The sequence below is a fragment of the Bacillus rossius genome, chromosome 17 (genome assembly GCF_032445375.1).
Source record: "Bacillus rossius redtenbacheri isolate Brsri chromosome 17, Brsri_v3, whole genome shotgun sequence".
In the NCBI taxonomy this organism is placed as follows: Eukaryota; Metazoa; Arthropoda; class Insecta; order Phasmatodea; family Bacillidae; genus Bacillus; species Bacillus rossius.
The window spans coordinates 36661011-36684561 of NC_086344.1; the positions used below are offsets into that span (position 1 = coordinate 36661011).

At 39.8% G+C, this 23551-nt stretch overlaps 1 protein-coding gene across 7 annotated transcripts in view; it reads left to right on the forward strand.

Moving 5' to 3' along the window:
* LOC134540806 (neurobeachin) overlaps positions 1–23551 on the forward strand; it is a 987386-nt gene that overhangs the window by 592370 nt on the left and 371465 nt on the right. For all 7 annotated transcript variants that reach the window (XM_063383739.1, XM_063383741.1, XM_063383738.1 and 4 more), the window contains exons 19-27: positions 674–990; positions 5026–5253; positions 6793–7465; positions 8217–9125; positions 10504–10690; positions 11575–11728; positions 13803–13982; positions 16499–16645; positions 21769–21876. In XM_063383739.1, the coding sequence (XP_063239809.1) occupies positions 674–990; positions 5026–5253; positions 6793–7465; positions 8217–9125; positions 10504–10690; positions 11575–11728; positions 13803–13982; positions 16499–16645; positions 21769–21876 (2903 nt within the window). The remainder of the gene's footprint in view (positions 1–673; positions 991–5025; positions 5254–6792; positions 7466–8216; positions 9126–10503; positions 10691–11574; positions 11729–13802; positions 13983–16498; positions 16646–21768; positions 21877–23551) is intronic.

Consider the following 23551-nt stretch of genomic DNA (forward strand, 5'->3'; position numbering starts at 1 on the left):
TGCTTGCCCCATCTCCATGTTATTTATATATCTATGACTTTGCTGATGTTATGTTGTTGTGTTTGTTTACAATTTAGTATTTACGTTAGCTTTAATTGTTAAAATCTAAACCTAAAGTGATATTTTAAAGATTTTTCTGAGTGTGATGATATGGCTGGGAAGAGAAGTGAAGTTTGGAAATACTTCACTCTTCAATCAAATGAAGATACCAAGGCTACATGCACTTTCTGCCATGTAAAAATATCACGAGGTTGGGCAATGCTTAAACATATGGGCTGAAAAAAAAGTATTTGTGTGTGTTTTATTATTATTGTAAGATGCATGTTAGTAAGTGTTTTGACCGTTTGATGGTACTCTGTCATTATAATATGAAATTAAAAAATACTTTATAAGTAAAATATCCTTTCATAACACAAACATTTCTTTGGTTAGTATCGGCATCGAGTATCGGCAGTATCGGCCCATAAGAATCGCTATCGGTGGAATCGGTGAAAAGTGGTATCGGCCCAGCCCTATCCAAAACATTGTATTGAATCAAAAATTATGGTCCCTTCTGGTTTGCATTATTGAAGTTTTGACCGTATTTAGCGTTTTCCTTAGTTCACATTATCCAGTTACTTCTGTGTGAATGAAATGGTTGCGCGACGGTGAGTGGTGGTTCCTGCCCTCGCAGTGATCCTGAAGGTGGTGGCGACGCTGATCCGGCAGTCGAAGCAGACGGAGCAGCTGCTCGAAGTGAAGAAGCTGTTCCTGTCGGACATGACGCTGCTGTGCAACAACAACCGCGAGAACCGGCGCACGGTGCTGCAGATGTCCGTGTGGCAGGAGTGGCTGATCGCCATGGCGTACATCCACCCGCGCAGCGGCGAGGAGCAGAAGATCAGCGACATGGTGTACTCGCTGTTCCGCATGCTGCTGCACCACGCCGTCAAGCACGAGTACGGGGGCTGGCGCGTCTGGGTCGACACGCTGGCCATCGTGCACTCCAAGGTCGGTCGCTCGCCTGCGGGGTCCGTCACTCGACACTGTACACTCGCCATCAATCTCTCGACATTGTTCACTCGCCTTCAGCCACTCAACATTGTACACTCGCCTTCAGTCACTCTGAGGTCAGTCGCTCACCTCCGGGGTCCATCACTCGACATTGTACACTCAATGTTGTACACTCGCCATCAATCTCTCACCATTGTACACTCGCCTTCAGTCACTCAACATTGTACACGCACCTTCAGTCACTCCGAGGGCAGTCACTCAACATTGTATATAGAGCATCCCACTCTTAGATTGCAGTGTGGAAGAAAATGGGCGCATTCTCTCTCTCTCTAACACATGCCGATTGCCGTTAGCACTGTCCTTGTTTCTTCGTGCGTTGTTGCCAAATATCAAACGAGATTTAAAATTTTAATTTTTGGACCAAGCTTTTTTTCATATTGTATAGAATCAAAATACGCATCAGGCAATGCTTATTTTGAATACTTAACAATATTTTAAGTGTCCGAAAAAATTAAAAAAACATAACTTATTCGCTGCGAACTGTTTTGAAGTATTCCGATATGTTCACATCAAAAAAAGAAAACCTACATGTGTATTTCATTCAGATTTGTTTTATTAGTAAATTAATGCCTTAGGACGCCACCGAACAAATGTTAAGAAAAAAACTGTACAGGTTTCACTTAAATAATTTTTTTAATATATTGAAATTCATTTTCTCACAAACTGACACATCAAAAAGTTGACCCGCGGAAAAAATTTTTTCTATTAAAGATAGATGGGGGACGAAAGCAAGAAAAATGTTCACAATGAATTGAATTAGTTTTTAAAAGCAGCCCCATCTCAATTGCTTCTACAGTTTCCGTGGAAATAGCTGTTAAAGATGTGTCTTATCAGTACAAGAGCGCGCGCTGCCGTCGTAAGAGGAAACAGGGTCGTGTGTTTAGATAAGTGGGGTTCTGTCCTACAAGCAATTTCAAATACATGGCTTCCTTAGTCAACAAAAAATATTATAATCGATTCTTGACCATAATATGTAAAATGTATGAAATAAATACGAAGGAATTCAATAGCGATCATGGTACAAAATTTTTAATTATTTTTCTATCCTTCTCAACACCAAGCATCTTATCAAACATTGTTTTAGAAAAAGTTTTGGAAAATAATTATGATATTATTACAAACAATTTAAACAGATTTGATAAGGTGTCTTATAAGGCAGTTACGTTTTTTTGTCCGGTGAAAATTTTTTTCGAACCCATGCAGTTATGGCTGGTCGTATCAAAAATGTATTTAGAAAACATTTTTCGGCATTAGGTAATCCGAGTTATCATACGTTAAAACGGATTCGATATTATTCATATTATGGGAGTTGTTGCGATTCTTCTGTTTTTCAAAAAATCTTCCCCATTTCGAACCAATTGTTCGGATTTTTCCCATAACTTACTCGACCGAGAATTTCCATTACCGTATTTTATTTGTCATTTTGGACTTGACTTGTCCAAAAATACGGCATTTATCGGGCCCATGAAAATGTGATATATATATAATTATATATGGGATTTTTAGAACAGAAAAGAAAACTATAAGAAATTTTCGTCTACAATAGGTAGTTTTTATTTGAAATTTACATAAAAGTGGCATTATTTCAAATTTATATGTGTAATAGTATAAAATATTATAAATTACGATATGATTTCTTAAAATGCTTCTTGTTCGATCCAAATTACAAAGACACGCATCTCCTGAAATTCGTAATGTGTTAGAGATTTGGCAACAGCGCGCACCATAAGCCGTGTACTGCAATCTAAGAGTGGGACGGGCTATAGTCACCATCAGTTACTCAACAGTGTACACTCAACTTCAGTCACTCCGAGGGCAGTCACTCAACATTGTACACTCACCTTCAGTCATTCAACATTATACACTTGCTTTTAGTCACTTGACATTGTACACTTGCCTTCAGTCACTCAACAATGTACACTCTCATTCAGTCACTCAACATTGTTAGCTCACCTTCAGTCACTCAACATTGTATACTCGCCTTCAGTCACTCGACATTGTACACTTGCCTTCAGTCACTCGACATTGTACACTTGCCTTCAGTCACTCGACATTGTACACTTTTCTTCAGTCACTCAACATTGTATACTTGTCTTCAGTCACTCTGAGGTCAGTCACTCAACAATGTACACTCTCTTTCAGTCACTCAACATTGTACACTCGCATTCAGTCACTTGACATTATACACTTGCCTTCAGTCACTCAGAGGTCAGTCACTCAACAATGTACACACTCCTTCAGTCACTCAACATTGTTCGCTCACCTTCAGTCACTCAACATTGTTCACTCGCCTTCACTTGACATTGTACACTTGCCTTCAGTCACTCAACATTGTACACTTGCCTTCAGTCACTCAACATTGTACACTTGCCTTCAGTCACTCAACATTGTACACTTGCCTTCAGTCACTCGACATTGTACACTTGCCTTCAGTCACTTGACATTGTACACTTGCCTTCAGTCACTCGACATTGTACACTTGCCTTCAGTCACTCGACATTGTACACTTGCCTTCAGTCACTCGATAGTGTACACTTGCCTTCAGTCACTCTACATTGTTCACTCATGTTTAGTCACTGAGGTCGTCACTCAACATCGTACACTCACCTTCAGTCACTCCAAGATCAGTTACTCAACATTTTTCACTCACCATCAGTCACTACGAGGTCAGTTACACATCATTGTACATTCACCATAGTACACTGCCATATCAGTCACTCAGCATCGTACACTCACCACCATACACTACCAGATCAGTCACTCACCAATGTAAACTTTGCATTATACACTGTTAATTCACTCACCATTGTGAAATTCTTGATAAGACATATTTTCCTGATAGGCCTGAATTTTTTAAATTGTACTTTTTATTTTTTCAAGTGCAGATAATTATAACTAAAATGAGGAGTTGGTTAGCTTGGTATTATCAGCCACATTAATACTCAGAATTTTTTTTTTTAAAATGGGCAAAATTTTGCTTAATCGCTATTGAAAACTACAGTTTTGGGATAGAAATTACTTTTTTACGGTGTGTAATAGGACTTAAACTTTCCTAGACGTTTTTTTTACGTTTTTTCCTATTTTTTTATAAAATAAGTGTAATGCAGCCTTTTTTAAGGAAAACATTCACAATTTGATTTTACTTAGCGAATAATAAAACTTAAACTTTCCTAGACGTTTTTTTACATTTTTTCCAGTATTTTTAAAAAAGTATAATGCAGCCTTTTTTGAGGAAAATATTCACAAAATGATTTTACTTAGCGAATAATAAGTTTACTCTCCAAGAGTAAACTTTCCTAAACTTTTTTTTACATTTTTTCCAGTAGTTTATAAATCAAGTGTAATGCAGCCTTTTTAAAGAAAATATTCACAATTCGATTTTACTTAGCGAATAATAAAATTTCAACTTTCCTAGACTTTTTTTTTTTACATTTTTTCCAGAATTTTTTAAAAAAAAGTGTAATGCAGCCTTTTTTGAGGAAAATATTCACAAAATGCTTTTACTTAGCAAATAATAAAACTTAAACTCTCTAAGAGTAAACTTTCCTAAATGTTTTTTTACATTTTTTTCCATTAGTTTATAAATCAAGTGTAATGCAGCCTTTCTGAGGAAAATATTCACAATTTGATTTTACTTAGCGAATAATAAATCTTAAACTTTCCTAGAAATTTTTTACATTTTTTCCAGAATTTTTTTTTTTAAAAAAATGTAATGCAGCCTTTTTTTGAGGAAAACATTCACAATTTGATTTTACTTGGCGAATAATAAAACATAATCTTTCCTAGACTCTTTTTTTTTACATTTGTTTCTATATTTTATAAAATAAGTGTAAATGCAGCCTTTTTTGAGGAAAATATCCACAATTCGATTTGACTTGGCGAATATTTTTTTAAAACTCCCCGATTTGACGCTCGCTTCGCACGGAGGAACAAGGAAGAGAGCCGGTGTCCGGCACGTGTCCCGTCGCGCAGGTCTCGTACGAGGAGTTCAAGCTGCAGTTCGCCCAGATGTACGAGCACTACGAGCGGCAGCGCTCGGACAACATCACCGACCCGGCGGTGCGCCAGCAGCGCCCCATCAGCACCATCTCGGGCTGGGACCAGCAGCGCGCCGTCGCCAACGGGTACCGCCCGGCCGCGCGGGCCCTGGGCGGCGCTCCGGCCTGGGGCGGCCCCGCGCATGCCGACGACGCGGGAAAGGTACTCGGGGCGGGGGTTTGCTTTCGAGACCCGTTTGCTGATGCACTAACTGTTGAGGGCCCAGGGGGCGCAACAACAGGGGGGGGGGGGGGGGTAGGACCCATTCTACCCTCTATCAACTGATATAGGAAGAAAAGATTGTAGTTTAAAAAGTACTTGCCTGGCCAAAATAACCTTGCCCCCCCCCCCCCCCCCCGTTTCTGAAACTTTGAAGTGGGGGCAAACGGGGGGGCGAAGAAAGTGCTTGTGTGATAAATTTTGAGATGATGAAACTGCTTACTTAGCACCATTTTCCACCTTGAAATAAAAAATTATCCCGGGCGGACCCCCCCCCCCCCCTGCTTCAATAGAGGGGTTCGGTGATTCTTTATAAAAAGGTATATTGCCCCCCCACCTCCCTTTTGGAAATTTAGTTGTTGTTGCGCCCCTCTGGTTGAGGCGGTCAGAGTTAAGAGGTGTGTGAGTGGAGATGTGGGTCCAGAAGATTCTCTGTAAAAATTATAACAACCGTAATTTGCATTAATTTAATATACTTTTACACGATATATATTTTTTTCTGTAGTTAGGCAGCTGCTTTTTAAACAACAATCTTTTGTTCCTATATCAGTTGATAGAGGGTAGAATGGGTCCTACCCAATTCTCATTATATGTTAATGAAGGGTCAGATTTGTATTTTTATTTGGTTTTGTTTGTTAAAAAAAAAAATTTATAAAATTTAACTGTTTTGTTTGTGAGGAAGTATGACTCGAAATAATGTCCGGTCAGTTGCTGTAAACTTTTCACAAAAATACTTTTCTGGAAACCTAACGCCTCTACTACCTGAATATAGTACAGTTTTGAGAAAACATTCCTGAAAACCTTAGTACAGTTTTGAGAAAACATACCTGAAAACCTCCAAAGAGAATAAAGTTTTTTTTAAGTAAGTCAAGAAACCTACCCAATGGTAGCATAAATCTTTTAAGTACACATTCACATATCCCTTTGGGACCTAACTGCACAACTTGTCGGAACCCACAATTTAAACGAAAAATGTGTAAAGACAGTACACGTAACTGTGGCCATAATAATAATTGTAAACGTGATCTGTGCTTATCTCATCACTTGCGAGGTTTCCTATGAATTCCGTTACGATGGACATTGTATTTTTGTCCTATCAGGGTGAATTTAAAAAAAGTCTGGAAACCCGACCGGATAAACTCGGTGCTCGGACCGGGGGGTATGTTCTATGTTGGCAGCCCTGCTTGTCCCTCCCGATGGCGTGATCTATAGTATAATAATTATATACTATAGATCACACCATTGGGAGGGACAAGCAGGGCTGCCAACATAGAACATACCCCCCGGCCCGAGCACCAAGTAGATCCGGTCGGGTTTCCAGACTTTTTTTAATTCACCCTGATAGGACAAAAGTACAATGTATATTGTAATGGAAAAAAATAGTAAAATAGTAAAATAGTAAAAAAATTAGCGTATATGGCAAGATGGGAGTTGTTCCTACCCGCCCGTGGTAACGGGTGCGTGCGTGCGTGCGTGCGGCAGGCGGGTGCGGTGTGCAGCTGCGACCTGGGCGCCGTGCGACCCGACGACGCGGCCAAGCGCGACGGAGACGGCGACGGCGCGCAAGACGACAAGCTGTCGACGGGCTCCAGCACCTGCAACCTGTACAGCGAGCCGGGCAAGCCGGGGTCGCCCGTCGCCCAGGCGCGGGGGGACGGGGACGGCAGCGCCGGCGACGCGCGCGAGACGACGGCCGCCGCGGCGTCGGCGGACGACGCCCCGGCCGAGTCCCGCGCGGCCTCGGTGGACGCGGGCGGCGGCGAAGAAGCGTTCCCGGCCGAGGGCGAGACCTGGGTTCCCGCGGCGGCCGAGGGCGAGACAGGAGCCCCCACGGCGGTCGAGGGGGAAGCGCGGCGGCCGGACGGGGTCGCGGACCGCGGGGGCATGTCCCTGGAGGGCCTCGGGCGGGGTGGGGAAGACGGCGGCCCCACCGCCCTGGCCGTGGTGACGGGGGACGACGACGTCGCCGCGACGCAGCTGGAGCGCGAGGTGGGCGACAGCGACAACTCGGAGGCCTACCTGACGCCCACGGACAACGCGGAGGGGCCGTGCCCCGGGGAGAAGCGCGACGCGGAGAGGGAGGACCCCAAGGAGGACTTCCCGCCCGTGGCAACATCGTCGGCGGCATCGGCCGAGGAACCGGCCGGCCACGAAGGTAGCGTGGCACTTTCTCTCCCGCCACATTTAATAACGAATGGATTACAGTGGATTGATTTTCCATCGTGATATATGCGAGTCAACAAAAATAATGTCGGGGTAAACACAATTTATAATGAACCCACTTGACAAGTCTAGTAATTGAAAAAAAAAGTTAAAATCTCGTATCTTCTTCCACGTTGGTTTTGCTACTTAATGGCATTTTCTGGTGATTAAATTTAATCTATATTATATTATAACTATAAGCAATGTTTTACACATATTTAAATAAATAAGTGTCCATTTAAAGGTTTTGAGAACCTTAAAAGGGCTGTTTGCATTGCAGCATAGCATAAATTGGGGGGATGAAATTTTGTGGAATTGGTTTTGATTTAACAGAATGCTATGTCATTAATTATCTGTTTTTTGAAAATCATTGATAAATCAAAAATTATATAGTCTTCCTAAACCTGGTACAAATCATGTTGCTAGAATTTTAGGTGAACCAAACTTTTGGTAAATTGAATATCATTTTCAAAATTAATTTTTTAAAAATGTAGATACTCTATTCTTCTAATTTATTACTGCTTCTGTTCAAATTAAGATTTCCTTCTGTGCACAGTGTTGAGTTATTCTTCTTGTTTTAGCACTGAAAGGGCAAAGACTTTGCGCTGTCCTCATTTTATGTGAACATTATTTATTATAATTTTTTTTTTTTTTTGTTTTTAGTTCTTGAGTTTTAACGTGCTGATAGCCAGTGTTGTTTGCAGGAATTCTGGTGCTGGTGAGCGACAGCATTGCGGCGCGCAACCCTGAAGGAGCGGACGAGACTCATCGCCCTTCACCGCTGCCGCGAGAACCTAACCTCGAGCCTTCTGCAGCGGTGGTGGGATCTGGTAGCGCAGTTGCGGACCCCGAAGACATCGGTCAGTCCACAGACGTTGCGCAACGCGAAGACTCTCCAGAGCCCGAGGACTTTGTGCCTTCGGAGGAGAAGAACGGTCCGAAGGCTGGTGACGTTGTTTCGGAAGCGAAGGACGTTGCTCCGGAAGCCGAGGAGGTCGTCCTTCAGGCCAAGAATGTCGTCCCGGAGCAAGGTACGTCGGAGCCTCAAGAGGAGACTTTGGAATCCGGAGCTAGCCCCCCAGCGCTCGAGGTCGTTACGGACGGCGCAGTGTCGAAGGATGTAGCCGTAGAGCGGCAGACGGACTCCAAGGAGGCAGAAGTCGCGACGAAGGGGACTGCCGCGGGATCGGTCGAGGACCTCGCGCCGGCTCGGGAAGAGCCCGGTGACTCTGGGGTCGACGCGGTCGCGCCCGATCCCGCGCCGACGCTCGAGCCGGCGGGTGACGGTTGCGTGTGCGGGGGGAGTGGCGACGGCGAGGGCTCGGACGATGCGGGAGTTCCTCTCGAGTCGAGTGGTCTCCAAGCGCCAGACGCCGGGCAGATGTGTGTTCGAGCGGACGCTCACCCCGCGTCGCCGGACGGCGGGACGAACGCCGCCGCGTCGTCTCCGGGTCACGAGCCGGCGGAGTCACCCCCCGGACAGCTGGGGCCCGGGGACGAGGAGGGAGGGGGTGAGCCCGGCCTCGGAGGAGCGACGGACCGGATGTTGTCTTCTCCGCAGAAGAGACCTCACAGCGCCTCGACGTCCACACAGGTCGACCCTCTCCACTTCGGTGAGTGAAATCGCAGATCTTTGTGTTCTGGCGTGTTTTTTTACTTTTGGTACATCGTCTTTGATAAATAATAATTGTGTGTCCAAAACTGGTTGTTTATTTAGATATGTGTACAACACAATACTTTGATTTTTGAACCATTACATTATACAAATTTTAGTGGAATACAACATTGAGTCCAGAGACTCAACATAAATTTAATTTATAAACTAAAGGCATAGATGAGGTTTACTATTTTTTCAAAACTTTGTTGCTCATATTGGAGCTAGGTATTATAATGTATATTACATAGTTTAAAATATTATCTGCTGCTAATCAAATGAGTCAGTAGTCGACGTAGGCGGCAGTGAAATTTTAGTGGCAGGTGCGGAAACTACGTGTGATTTGCGTCAAGAAATGTAGTTGAAAGCCAATTTGCATGTATATTTATCACATTCTGCATTATTTTAAAGAATTCTGTGGAAAATATCATGTCCGAGTTTTCTATTATAATATTTGCAACATGTGTACACATGAATTTGCTTGGTATCAAAGTTAGTACTCTGGCAAGTACTGATGTACTCACTCTCTTTTTTTTTTTTTTTTTGAGTTGGCATGACACCTGTTATCCCTAAAATATGGAGTCAATTTTACCTTCATTGCATGCAAACGAATTTTCAAACATAATAAACAATCAACATGTATTTTTCTTTTTAATTTCAGCCTTGTCAAATTCAGATTTTTACTTTGGATCACGTATTTGCAGAATACACGGGAAACAATTTATTTCAGCCCAGTGGTGATGCCAAGGCAAATGAGGCACCTTCGTTGTACGCCGGGGAAGATTGTTTTAAAAAAGTTTTTTTTTTTTTTTTTTTTTTTTTTTTGGATAAACGCAAATGCTGGTTTAATCTGTAGGTCAAAATGAAACCTGTAGAATAGACAGAGAGATGAATACACAAACATACAGAAAACTGGTAAATTTCAGTCAATGTCAAAAGTTAAATGCATAGACAGTACATAGATTTTCGTGGAAGGCATTACTAGGAAAACTATCACAGCACAAGCCCAACGACGAGACAGTTACAATAAGAAAAGTAAGTACAGACAAAAAAAAAATGACCTTGGACAACACAGCGACAAACGGACGAGACAAAATAACAGATTTTCTGGAGAACACGACGGCGAAAGCACAGACAAACTCAGTAGTAAGCAAGCTTCCTAAAGACGAAACAGCTGTGACGTTTCTGCTCCCGCGGTCAGGCACCGACACACCGATTGCGGACACCCGGGAAACAGGGCGGTTCGTGCATGTGACATGCGAGAGCAGTCCTCTGATGTGCCGCGGACCCGGGGAGCTGATGCCGTCGCCCGGTTGCCCCGGACCACCTCGTTCCAGAGTCGAAGCGGTCGAAGCCGGCGCCGGCGCCTACGCCGACGCCTTCCGGCTCCTCGCGCCACATGTTCAGCCCCGGCCCGTCGCGGCCGCCGTTCAGGATCCCCGAGTTCAAGTGGTCGTACATCCACCAGCGCCTGCTGACCGACGTGCTCTTCTCGCTCGAGACGGACATCCAAGTGTGGAGGAGGTGAGGCGTTCGATTTCACCCGATCCATCGGTCCCGTGTGAATGTTCCAGATTTGCAAATGTCGGAAGGAACATAAACGTCGGCTTACTTCTAAAACCTCGTAACTCCATTTCAGTCAGTTTTACAGGAGAACTTGATGAGCTTTTGGAGCACGGTTTCGACTGACAAATATACAAGGTTATTTATAATTTGTGAATAGAAAAGGGACTAAGTAGAGTTGACTTACGAGGTTTTATTTGCATATGCACTAAGAAAAAATAAAAAAAAAAATACACCAAACACATCCGGAATATAAAACTGGGAAAATCTGGATTTACGAGGCTTTGGAAGTAAGCCGACAATAATTTACTATTCTCAAACTTTTTGAAGTAACGAATATGAGACCTCCTCAAAAATATGACTCCTTCGAATATAAGATTACCTCAAATGTAAGTCTTACTCATATGTAAGACTTCCTCAAAGATAAGACTTCCTTGAATAAAAGACTTCCTCGAATATAATACTTCCTCCAATATAATACCTCCTGGAATATACGACTGTCTCGAATATAAGACTTCCTTGAATATAATTCTTTCTTAAATATTATACTTCCTCGAATATAAGACTTCTTGGAATTAAAGTTTACCAATAGTAAAATAGAACCTTGAATAAAATATGTACATAATTTATGCCTTTTAAAAAAAAAGAATCAATAAATAGTTGAACTGAAATTGTATTCAAAGGGCAATTTCTTCATCATTATAGAAGAGATTTACGTGGATGCAAACATGTTGATAGGAACAATTATTGTGTGTTTGAATTTTATTAGTGGTTTTTAATATTTTTTTCTTTATTGTAGTTAAATAACATTTTTTTTCATGTTCTTGACCTTTTTTTTTCCCCAGTCATTCAACGAAGTCTGTGCTGGACTTCGTCAACAGCAGCGAGAACGCGATATTCGTCGTGAACACGGTGCACCTCATCTCCCAGCTCGCGGACAACCTCATCATCGCCTGCGGCGGCCTGCTTCCCTTGCTGGCCTCCGCGACGTCCCCCAACGTGAGTCCCGGTTCCCCCTCCTGTCCGGATCCTCGACTACCTGCAACCCACCACCCGTATCCCGGTCCGGGTGTCGAGGGTAAAACTAGGGCTGGGCCGATGCCGATCACCGGTCACAATAATCGGCCGATTTTAACACATCGGCATCGGTACCGATCTGCAAATTATTTACCGAAAACAAAACGCCGATCATTACATACTAAATCAAAATTAATAAATACTGAATTAAGCTTAAAAATGCAAAGTTGTACGTATTTGTGTTTTGAAACTAACCCACAAAGAGTTGTCAGGTGTTAATGTTTTGTGTGCATTGGTTAACAAAGTAAATCTTAAATATCAACACATGATTAGTTATTTATTTGGAAAATCTTTTGTAGATATTATAAATCACTTATTTTCAAGACCTGTGAAAAGTGTCGTATGGGTACTTTGGTTTGTGGGGTGGGAAGGTCTAGAAATAGTATAAATAGGAAATACTTAGCTTACATTATATTATTGTTCATTTTTAAAAACCAATGAACAAATTGTCTTCTGTCAGAAGTGTTAAATAAATGGTAAGTTATCATAAGGTAACTTTTTCATTCAAATTTTTTTTTAGATATTTATTATTAACATCAAACAAGCTATATAATTCTTAATTTGTCTGATCGGCAATGATCGTTGCCGGTCATCAGCGCAAATGATCGGTATCGGAATGATCGGCAAATTTAGTGATCGGCTCAGCCCTAGGTAAAACAGAGCACGAATCGAGTATGCTTTCTCCGTTAGAATTCACACTAAAGCGGATGTGCTTACTAACTTACATTTTAATCAAGACACTCCTCCTGCATGGAAATAAATGTTTTCCGTTAATGAGAAAAATTATTTAACCTGTTAACATAATTCCTGATCCTGTCATTCACCAAAAAAAAACATGTTTTGCCGCAAATCGCTGACTATGTGACTTGCCACTGGCCCATTGTGGTTGGTGCGTGGTAAACTAGGTCTTAAAGCGTCTTGCGTTTCTCACCAGACCTGCTGCTGACTTGCAGGATGACGTAATGTAAACATTTGCTGAAATCTCGTGCGTTTGAGATATTTCTGCATAGCATAAAGTAAAATAAGTAAGGAACGGGTAAACTATCGTTTGTGGATTCGTGATATTAATAAATTGGTATATATTGTGTCTGATTGTTACACAAGTGCCTATGCCTTTGAATTGTGTGTGGAAATAAAAATTCACGTAAACGCAAAATGAGTGATACTTTGAATCTATGACTGCGTTGCTTCAAAATACGTCACAATTTTTTGGCGTTGTTACTTTTAAATTTCCCGTTTGTCAAGTCTGTGTCCTACAGACTTGAAACTCAGTGGTGATGTTCCTTACGTTATGATGTGTTAACCCGGGCAATGCCAGGAAATTCAGTAACACGTTAAAAAGAAACTAAACAAAATTTCTTTCCGAAACTAATTTTTTAAATTTCACTTTTGATTGTTCTTTGACAATTACTTTGTGTGTGAAAGAAACATGAATTGATACTACATTCTTTAAATGATTTCATTCATTGGGGAATCTTTATTTAATGCAGCTTTTTGGACGTACGCCATTGCAGTATCGCACAGTTTGTCATGGAAAAATTCAACAAATCAATCAATTTTTTTTTTTTTTAATGTGCTCCTTTAGACATTTAACCTTGCTCCTTTTCATCTATCCTCCTGCGCAGGGGTGCAACAACAGGGGGGGGGGGGGGGCAAGGTTATTTTGCCCCCCCCCTCCCCTTCTGAAACATTGAAGTGGGGGCAAACGAAGGCAAAGAAAGTGCTGTGTAATCAATTTTTAGATAATAAAACTGCTTAAGTAGCACCATTTTCCACCTTGAAATACAAATTTTCGAGGGGGAGAACTTCAATAGGGGGGATGGATGATTCTTTATAAAAAGGTATATTGCCCCTCCTTTGGAAATTTAGTTGTTGCGCCCCTGCTCCTGCGTCGATGTGCCGGCCGCAGTTGAGAACTTGGCCGTGCCTGAGTGTGGAGGGCGTGTGCGTGTCTCACCGCCGGTCGAACGCGGGGGTGTCTCTGTTCTGGCGGCAGAGCGAGCTGGACGTGATCGAGCCGACGCAGGGCATGCCCATCGAGGTGGCGGTGTCCTTCCTGCAGCGGCTGGTCAACATGGCCGACGTGCTCATCTTCGCCAGCTCGCTCAACTTCGGGGAGCTCGAGGCGGAGAAGAACATGTCCAGCGGCGGGATCCTGCGGCAGTGCCTGCGACTGGTGAGCGCCGCTCTTCCCCCCTCCCCCTGGGACCTCGTCTAGCTCTTTCTCGGCTCCCGGGTGTAGGTAGGCCGTCGTGTCGGGTGGTTGTCTCGCGACGTTTCCGCAGCCACTGCAGCTGCCGTCATCAGGTAGACTAAGTCAGTCTTAGTTGTCAGGTAGTTGTCTCGCCACGTTTCGGCAGTCATTGCAGCTGCCATCATCTGGTAGTCTACCTACACAGGGGCTTGCCTAGGGGGGGGGACGATCGGGACCGAACCCCCCCCCCCCCTTCCAGGGCTAAAAATATTTTAATATTAAATTCATAAAAGGAAAAAAATATATATATTTAGTATGATATTAAAATAAGTTTAAAATACAAAACATATTTTTTTTTTATTGTCTCAAAAAAAAATTTGTTTTATTTCGCCTTATTATTCTTTAAAATCGTTTTCATGATAAACAACAAAAAATTGAAACACGGTAAATTAAAAAAATATTTCCGATACTCACAATTAAAGAATGTTGGAGTAAACTGACTTTTATGAAGTTACGGCCAGTATTTTTTAGATAGCCTAAATCAGCAATATTGAACACGTATTTTTTTCAAAATTTTCCCGGGGGAGGACCCCCGCCTAGCTGGGGGGTATTCTATACCCCCCAGGCCCCCCGGAAAAGCCCTAGCCTTCTGCCTGACCCCCCCCCCCCCCTAGAGCAAAATCCTGGGCACGCCACTGTACCTACAGCTGCAATGACTGCCGAAACGTCGCAAGACAACTACCTGACACGGCCTACACCCCGGAAGCCAAGAAAATGTAGACAATGGCCGTGAAAGCCTGCGATCTTTATTATACTTTTTTTAGTCCTTCAGAGAAAACCACTTTGATTATATTTTAAAGATTATGTCACAACATTACTTTATCAGTGAAATCATTTGCAATGAATGATTTTTACAGACATTGACCCGTAATTTCTGGGTCATACGAAGTTGCGGTACCAAACGTATCTTTAATGACTTTGACCTCCATGATTAAATAATACCTGTTTTCTGTTTGGTTATTTAAGATCTTTTCCTGGCAACGAATGGGCGAAACTTTCAACTTCTGCTTTAAAATTACTGTAGGCACAGTTTAATTGAGCTAAGGCATGACAAAAATTATTGTTGAACCTGTTGTTTTCTCTGTAAGACTAAGAGAAAAAAAAATTATGAGAATAAATTTTTAATGTTGCGCACGCAAAAAGCAACAAAATTTTCACAATATGAAAAAAAAAAATGTTTACATACAAATAAAAATTAAATAGTGCTTTTAAAGCTTAAACTTAAAAAATTGATTTTGAATACTGAGCCATATAATTAAAAACATTTATTTATTGTGAATATTAGTGATAGAAATTGTGTTTATAAAATTTTCCAAGTTTTTTTTTTCAAATATATTTATATAATAAAATTATATTCCAATGTGTATAATTTTTTGTTTACTTGATAAAATATTTCATTATTAATTAAATTTATATTAATTATTTTACTTAGTTAAATATGTAATTAATATTATACATATGTTTATATTAATATTGGTTTCTTAGTATAAATTTAATTTTTTTTAATTTGGTTGAATTAATGCTTTACCAACCACATATAATATCACTCCAGTCATTTTATTATTTTATTTCTATTAAATAGTTCATGCAAAGTTATAAAGTTTGTTTTTTATTACACCAAGTAAGTATAACTTCTAACAAGCATATACACACCCTTTTTTTATTATTATACACACACATACATATATATGAATTAATTTTATTTTTCATCCCCTTTATTATGGTATCATTTACATTACTCACCGTTTTTATTTTACTGTATTTTCGATCAGTTTTTCTTGGACCGTGTGAAGTGTGAGAAAAAAAAATCACTCTATGTTAACTTACATTTGATTAAAAAAAATGTATTTGTTATTTGGGAACATTGTGATATTAGATTTGATATTTGTTTCGAATGAAGGAAAAAAAAAAAAAACAGAATTTGCAGAAGCCTACTTTCGTCATTATTTTTCTTTCGGATTGAAACAATGTGTAGTCCCGCCAATCAGAGCTAATTGTGGTTAACACATTTTCAGATTAGCCGAATAATTACTTTAATGCAACAGCATGTTGTAAAATATAAATCTTTATAAGCATTGAGCTATCACGTAACACAGCCTATAACTATAACACTTTTAAAAGCACAATATCACTAAACACTAAAAATGTTGATAATTGGGTCAAAAAATAAAATAAAAAATTTAATTTTTATTTTAATAATTTTCAACTAAAAATATTTTAGGTTAGCTGAGTTTTCGAATTATATTGGTTTGGATTAGCAGGACTCCTCTGTAGTTGATAGAAAATGAATGATTGGGTAAATCATCTAGGAGAGGGACGCATCCAAGAAAGAGTCGATGGTAATTTAGAAAGTGCGTAAATCGTGATACGTGCGTGAGCTGTGGGGGGGATTGTGGATTGTGGGTTGGTTCATCTTCCTCCCCCTGGGACGCGCTCAGGTCTGCACTTGCGCCGTGCGCAACTGCCTCGAGTGCAAGGAGCGAAGCCGTCCGTTCCCGGCCGTCGCGCCGCAGATGCACCCCGGCGGCGGGAACAAGTTCGGCCACCTGCAGTCGCTCATCCGTGGCGTGCAGGCGTCCCCCAAGGTGAGTGCTGAGTGGTGCACTCGACGATTACTCGCTCTTCTTTCCAGGTCGAAACGAATCGCGGGTGCGCGGGAATAAGGGGATAAGTCAAACATTGGCAAAAAAAAAATTTTTTTTTTAATGGTATGAAAACAAAGGAGAACAAGCTCTACAAATTGGTCCAAATGGGTTAAGTCCAACAAACACCCTTGTGTGTTATTCTACGGCACTGAACTTTCGGAATGATTAATTACCGATCTCGCATACTTGGAAGAACTTTAAATGCTTGATGTCTTAATTTTTAAGTAATTTTGACACATCCCCCCTTTTTTTTCTCCTGCGCACCCGCGAAATGTAGTCCTGCCAATCAGAACTAATCGGGGCCGAGAACACATTTTCGGATCGGCCATACAATTACTTCAATGTAACACTTTAATCAACAATACTTTAACCAACATAACCCTCTCATACATACTTTGTCAATTACGAAAAACATATTTTTTTTTTACTACTGTGTTTTATCGCAAAATTATCGCACGCGCATAATCATCGCACCGTTGTGTTAGGGCATCAAAAATGTGGAGAGAAAAATTCTGGCTTAAATGAACAATACTTTAATTAACATAACCCTTTCATACATATTTTGTCATTTCCGAAAACGTATTTTTATTTTTTAAAATTTTAACTACAGTATTTTATTGCATAATCATCACATCTAATAGTCACACCGTTATTTTTAGGTCATCCAAATTTAGAGAGAGAGAAATTCTGGTGTAAATGTTGAATGATGTTATGGTCCCGCTGTTTGTGATTCCGAGCGCTTTGTGTAGGTGGTTTTCCCGTATAAAACAATGTGTTTTAAAGTTGAAATCTAATATTAATTTGTATATTACCGCTTACTTATTTAATTAACAGATATACGAAGTTGTCTTAAAGACGTTTTGAAATGTTTTAACCTTTATTTGTTCGTCTTCGTCGCCGCATTTGTACCGCTTCTAAAAATGTAGCCAGCGCTAGTTGGCATCATTCATGTTTGGTTATGGTTGCTTCCTGTATAGAGTGCGCACATGCAATTGAATATCGATATAGATAGATCACCAATTGCATCCAAAGTGCGCGTTCTGTCTAGTGCTGAGTTAACTGCATTTGATACCTTGCACTCTTTCATGGTCAGTTTGTACCATGACAATAGTTATGTGTTAGATACGGCTTGCGTTTTGGTCATGGTTTTCGTTTTTCTATTTAAATTTGAACAAATAATTTTTGTTGGATGACTTAATTTAAATTGTTTGGCTTTTTTTTTTTGTATACTCTACATTTAAATAAATATACTTTCCATGAATAGGTGTTGTTTTTATGAATAACTGTACCTAAAAAAATGATTTTTTTACTTAAAAATTGGACCCCTACTTTTCAAACTTGATTTTAGTATAAAAGGTGAAACGATTATGCGATAAAACACTGTAAACTATTTTTATAGATATTTTATCCATACTATAATAAAACTGAAAACTGTAGAACCGTCATGTCTCAACACATAAAATATTTGGCAATAACTGTTTGCAGGTGATGTAGGGAGTGTAACAGAATACAATAAATGTTTGTCTGTCTGTTTGACTGTTTGGACACAACCACTAAGCGAATTTTCATGGAGTTTTCACAGGTAATTTGAGCGTAGCTTGGGGCTTTATTTTATCAAAATCGGCTGATGGAAAAAAAAATCTTAGTTTAAAGTTCTAGGAGTCTTCTCAGCTTAGTTCAGTTTGTATGAAAGTCAAAATATGGAGCTTAGGGTTTTAAAAGGCCCTCAGAGATGTTTTCGGATTTTTACCTCAGTGAAATGATCACCACTGCTTAGTACACCAAAGAACCAATAGATAGCCCTGTTGGTTTTTTTTTTTTTTTTTACCTCAGTGACAGAAGTATTTTCATATGTTTACATCAGTGACAGAATTAAGCGAATTTACAAATACAAACATTGAATTTACTTGGCTAGGATACACTGATTTACTGATTTCACTTTGTGTTTTGGATATTAAAAACCTGACGAAATTGCTTTGCTTCTTACAATAAGTTTTACTTATATTTGACATTTGGCTAGGAGAAACATATTTATTGAATTTTCTTTGTGATTTGTTTGCCTACTTATTACATTTTGATAAGAAGTTTGTCATTTATGAAGTTAGAAATAAAGAAATTGATGTTTTGGCTTCGGTTTATAAATAAAAGTCAATTTTATCTGCAATTTTATTAATTCAGCAAAAATGAGGATCAAATATTTTCCCATCGGGCACACGTCTAGTTATATAAATTATAATTATTTATTTATCATAAAGTATGATGTCAACTATAGTAGGGCCGCGACGTCTTGGCGGGTCGACTCCCTAGAGCTCAGCGACCTTGTAATCGACACGTCCCGCCTTGTCTGCTCCGCAGATAACAACGGCCTGGAAGTCTTCATGCCGTTCCGAAAACATTAGTCGAGAACAATCTCACGTACGGTGCAACACAGCGCAGATCTTAATGATACAAAGATGCGATAATGCTTTACGGTAATTTATTATTTAAAGGTAGTGCACCATTTGCTCGACTGGGCAGCTGAGTTAAACATAGTTAAACATAGCTTTACAATTCTTTAAAGTTAAGAACTAAATTTGTAATTGTGGGTTGCTGTAGGAAACACAACAATGCTTTCTTTTCCATTTGGTTTGGCTGAAATGTGAAGACGATCGACATGACACTTTCGCGCACTTCAAGAACCTTACCACTTTTATGCACACGGGTTGGTAATTTTTCCATAACAGCACTCTGTAATAACAATTTTAATCATTTCGAGGGGGCCGAAAACCATATTTATAACAAACCATCCTCGCGTATTTTATAGTCTCCTGTTGTTGTGCTTGCTTTATAAACAAGAGAGGCTCCGGGAAGGAAGCCCTGACTAGAACCAACGCTTACAACTAACTATCAGTCTGTGCGCTGCATTTGCTGTTGCCATTACACCTTCAACGTCACCTTTCTTTTGCCAACATTTCTGAAAGGTTAAATTAGTGTCAACCCAGGATTCATCCATGTCAAATATCTTCTTCCCAGCCTCCCTGCTCTGTTTCATCTGAGTCAGCTACTGTGATCGCCAAGCAACAACGTCAGATCTTTCGAGAAGAAGCATTCGCTTATTTTGGCTTCTTCTCCACAAAAACCCATTTATTTGGGTATTTTACGCAGCAATGTCTTTCCCCAACTCCGTCCGATTTTTTCTTTCAAAACTGGCAGTAGTTTCCTTGTGGGAACCACTTTTTTTACTGCATAAAATTCGTGGCTAGTGTCTCTGATCACTCTTCTATCAAAGTTATCAACTGACAACAAACGTTTCCCAGTTTTTTTTGGCTTGAAATGAATAATCAAACATGAGAGGCTGTTTCACGGTCAAATAAAGGAGTGTTATATATATATGTAAATATAAACATATAAATTGTAAATAAATAATAATATAATATACATTAATATATATCATAAAATCATATATATAAAATATATAATGCAATATATAATGTATATGTATGTATAATGTACTGTATTTAATGTAATATAATGTAATATAATGCAATATAATGTGTAGCAATATCGGCTACACTTGTAGCTAATAAATATTCTAACAAGCGGTGCAGAAAGTTTGCGGGTGAAATTACGGGGAATGCGTTGAAAAACTTATAATGTTGTTGTTTGTTTTTTATTTGGCGTCTCTTTGTTGTGTTTTCGGATGCGCGAAACTGATCTTTGGCTTATACCTGTGTATCGCGCAGCTCTTTCGGTTGCTTTTGCAAGAGGAACTAGCAGAAATTTGTTGGCAGCTTCTTCATCACAACACTGGATTACACTACTTATAATTACCCTCTCCCCACTATGTATTACTTTATTGTATCTTGAACGTCCTGCGTCGGGCTCCATTGCTCACTTCAGACTGAGAGCGTGGCGCCTGATGTTTTTGCTACGAACCGCATAGCGGCTGATGTGCGCGCGCAGCTGCTTCCCCTCTCATTTACTCTTCCCCGCTTCCCCGCAACACGACACGCCAAGACGTCGCGGCCCTACAGTAAAATGTACACCATTTTATTCAAATTATTCAAAGTTTTATGTACTTCATGTTTCCATAATGTATAAATTTTTCCACTTCAATGGGCGATTAGACAGAAAGAATTTATTATTCATTTATGTATTTAATTATCCTTTTAATAATTCATTTATATTTTATACATTATATAAATTATTTGTGTTTTAAATCTCATCCATGATGTCATTATGGATGGACTTAAACAATACAAATCACTAACCTCTAGAAAAAATTTTTTAATAACTTTTAAAAAAAACCTGATTCTTAGTTTTGAATCAATGACAACTTCCAACATTAACGTGTTTACAAGCTATAAGCATCTGTCAGACAGGCAAAGCATCCATTACAATAACAATGCTGTTTAGGCCTAGAAAACCTTTAAAAAAATTGATTGTCTGTACAGTTGGTTTACGGACGATAGTTTAACGTGACGTCATAACAAAACATTTATGAAATGATTGCATACTTTTATGAATAAAATTGAATCATTTTTATTTAATTATCACTATTTTGTATGGATACAAAGAAGGAGTGAAATGAAATCTACAATTTAATTGATAAATTTACTTTTATTTGCACTCATTAATTCAAATATGTTTATTACTTTAATGAAGAGATTATTTTAACTATAACTTTTATACATGTTTACTATTTAACTTCTTCCAATCTGTGTTATTCTGTTAAGGATAGGACGATGATAGGAAAAGTAGGAAACGAATGGGAGTGTTTCAACTTTAATGCGCCTCGAAAAAGTCAAATCGATGGTTGTTCCAATCGAGTGGAAGAGAGATAGATGCGGCGCAAGCGTACAATGATCGTAACGGGACAATGTGCGTAACGGGACACTTTTCCGTGCGTGCAGCCGGCGTTCATCGATTTATTAGACGTTGTAACGTCAAAAATATTATTACTTATGGTGCGGAGGAAAAAAATAATTTTATTTTTTCCGGAATGCACATTTAATATTGAATAACTTTAGTGCCAGTGTCGTGATTAATCAGCGGGGTCATGTTGTGGTTTGGTTTTTTCCCAGAACATAGTGGAGAACCTCGCAAGCCAGTCGAGTCCCGTGAAGGACCCGGAGAAGCTGCTGCAAGACATGGACGTGAACAGGTTGCGAGCAGTGATCTACAGAGACGTCGTAAGCGCTCGCACATTTCTTGATATTCTCTACCAGGTCCTTTGAAAGGTTGTTTGCTTCTTCCCCTCTTCTTCTCCAAACAACACTGCACGTGCTTCATCTTTACGTCGTTTGAGATACGACCAACTGCGTACGTCTGTCACGCCTCACGACGGTCCTACTGAGAGCGGACAAACTGTAATACCGGTCTCTGTACCACTGCCGCTTACAAAATCACCTCCTGCCTCTCACAATGCATGGCTTGCTGTTTGATGCATGCCAAGCTGCCCTGCCCTCAGATAAACCTAGAAAAAATGTTCACAAAACAAGGAGGGGGGGGAGGGGGGCGTCTATGCGGGCGGGGCCTTTACGCGAGCAAATACGGTAACTTTTTGAACGACTACCGTCAGTTGGGGTAACATTGGCCCTTTGAGGGTAACTTTGGCCCACGACAAAAAAAAATGTTAAACCATGTTACAACTCTTCAAAATATTTATTAGATGTGATGATACATATGTTACATATGTATCATCACATCTAATAAATATTTTGAAGAGTTGTAACATGGTTTAACATTTTTTTTGTCTTGGGCCAAAGTTACCCTCAAAGGACCAATTTTACCCCAACTGACGGTACTTATCAAGGTGCGTTCAAGAAGTAATACTGTACTTCTTAAGGTGTGCTGCGGGTTGAAATTTTTGTGTGCAACGAAATGTGTTTGCGACACGATTCAATACTTTTAACGGAATGGAGTCCATTGCACATATGTTCGAACGCAATGAAAAATACGTAATTTTTTTTTTCCCTTATATTAAACTAATAGCTAAAATCATTAGTCCTTTTTTTTTTAATGCTTCCTCTGGCTAGTGATTCAGAATCATTATAAAAGCTGGTTTTATGTAGTTGGACTATATTATTCTGGCTGTATTAATTAATTCCACATGTGTGGAATTGATAGCACGAGCATGCATAATTATTCATAACTATGCGTAATTGATATTAGTATATCATGTTCGTATTTTTTTCTTTTTTGTTATATTTGTTGATTGTTTCTGTCTTTTTTATTATTGTTCTGTTTCGTGTTGGTCACTGTAGGTACGTGACACACATCATCGCCTTCTATTAGTTGGCTGATTGCGAATGTTGCTCACCTGTTGTGGATTTCATTCAGGGAAGGGAGTTGTCCACGTACTTGCAGTGACCATTTTGCCTATTGTAATTTGTATTTTGTCTTTTTTGTTTTTATGTTATCCTTGTCCGTAAGTGTCCTGCCCACCATTAAAGACTGTAGCTGTTGGTGGGCATGTGATACATGTATAAATGAATGATTATGCATTCAACTTTCAACATACATGCAAGTACAGTACACTCCCGATTATCTGCGAAATTAAGTGGAAGGGCCACCGCGGATAGTGAAAATCGCGGATAATCCGCAAAAGAGCCGAAGATGGAAAACAAAAAAGGAAACATTAATTGCTACTTAAAAATCTAAACCTTTATGTTCAGTAAAAGTTACAATTAACATTAAAAAAATTTTTAAATGATGCTATAATTTTAGTTTTTTACTGAATAATTAACATACAATACATTTCAGTAATGTGAACATAAAAGTGCTCAACCATACGACTAGAAACAAAGCGCGACAGAGACAAAAATAGCAACGCATGCCAGCCTACTGCGTGAGTTCCGAGAAGGC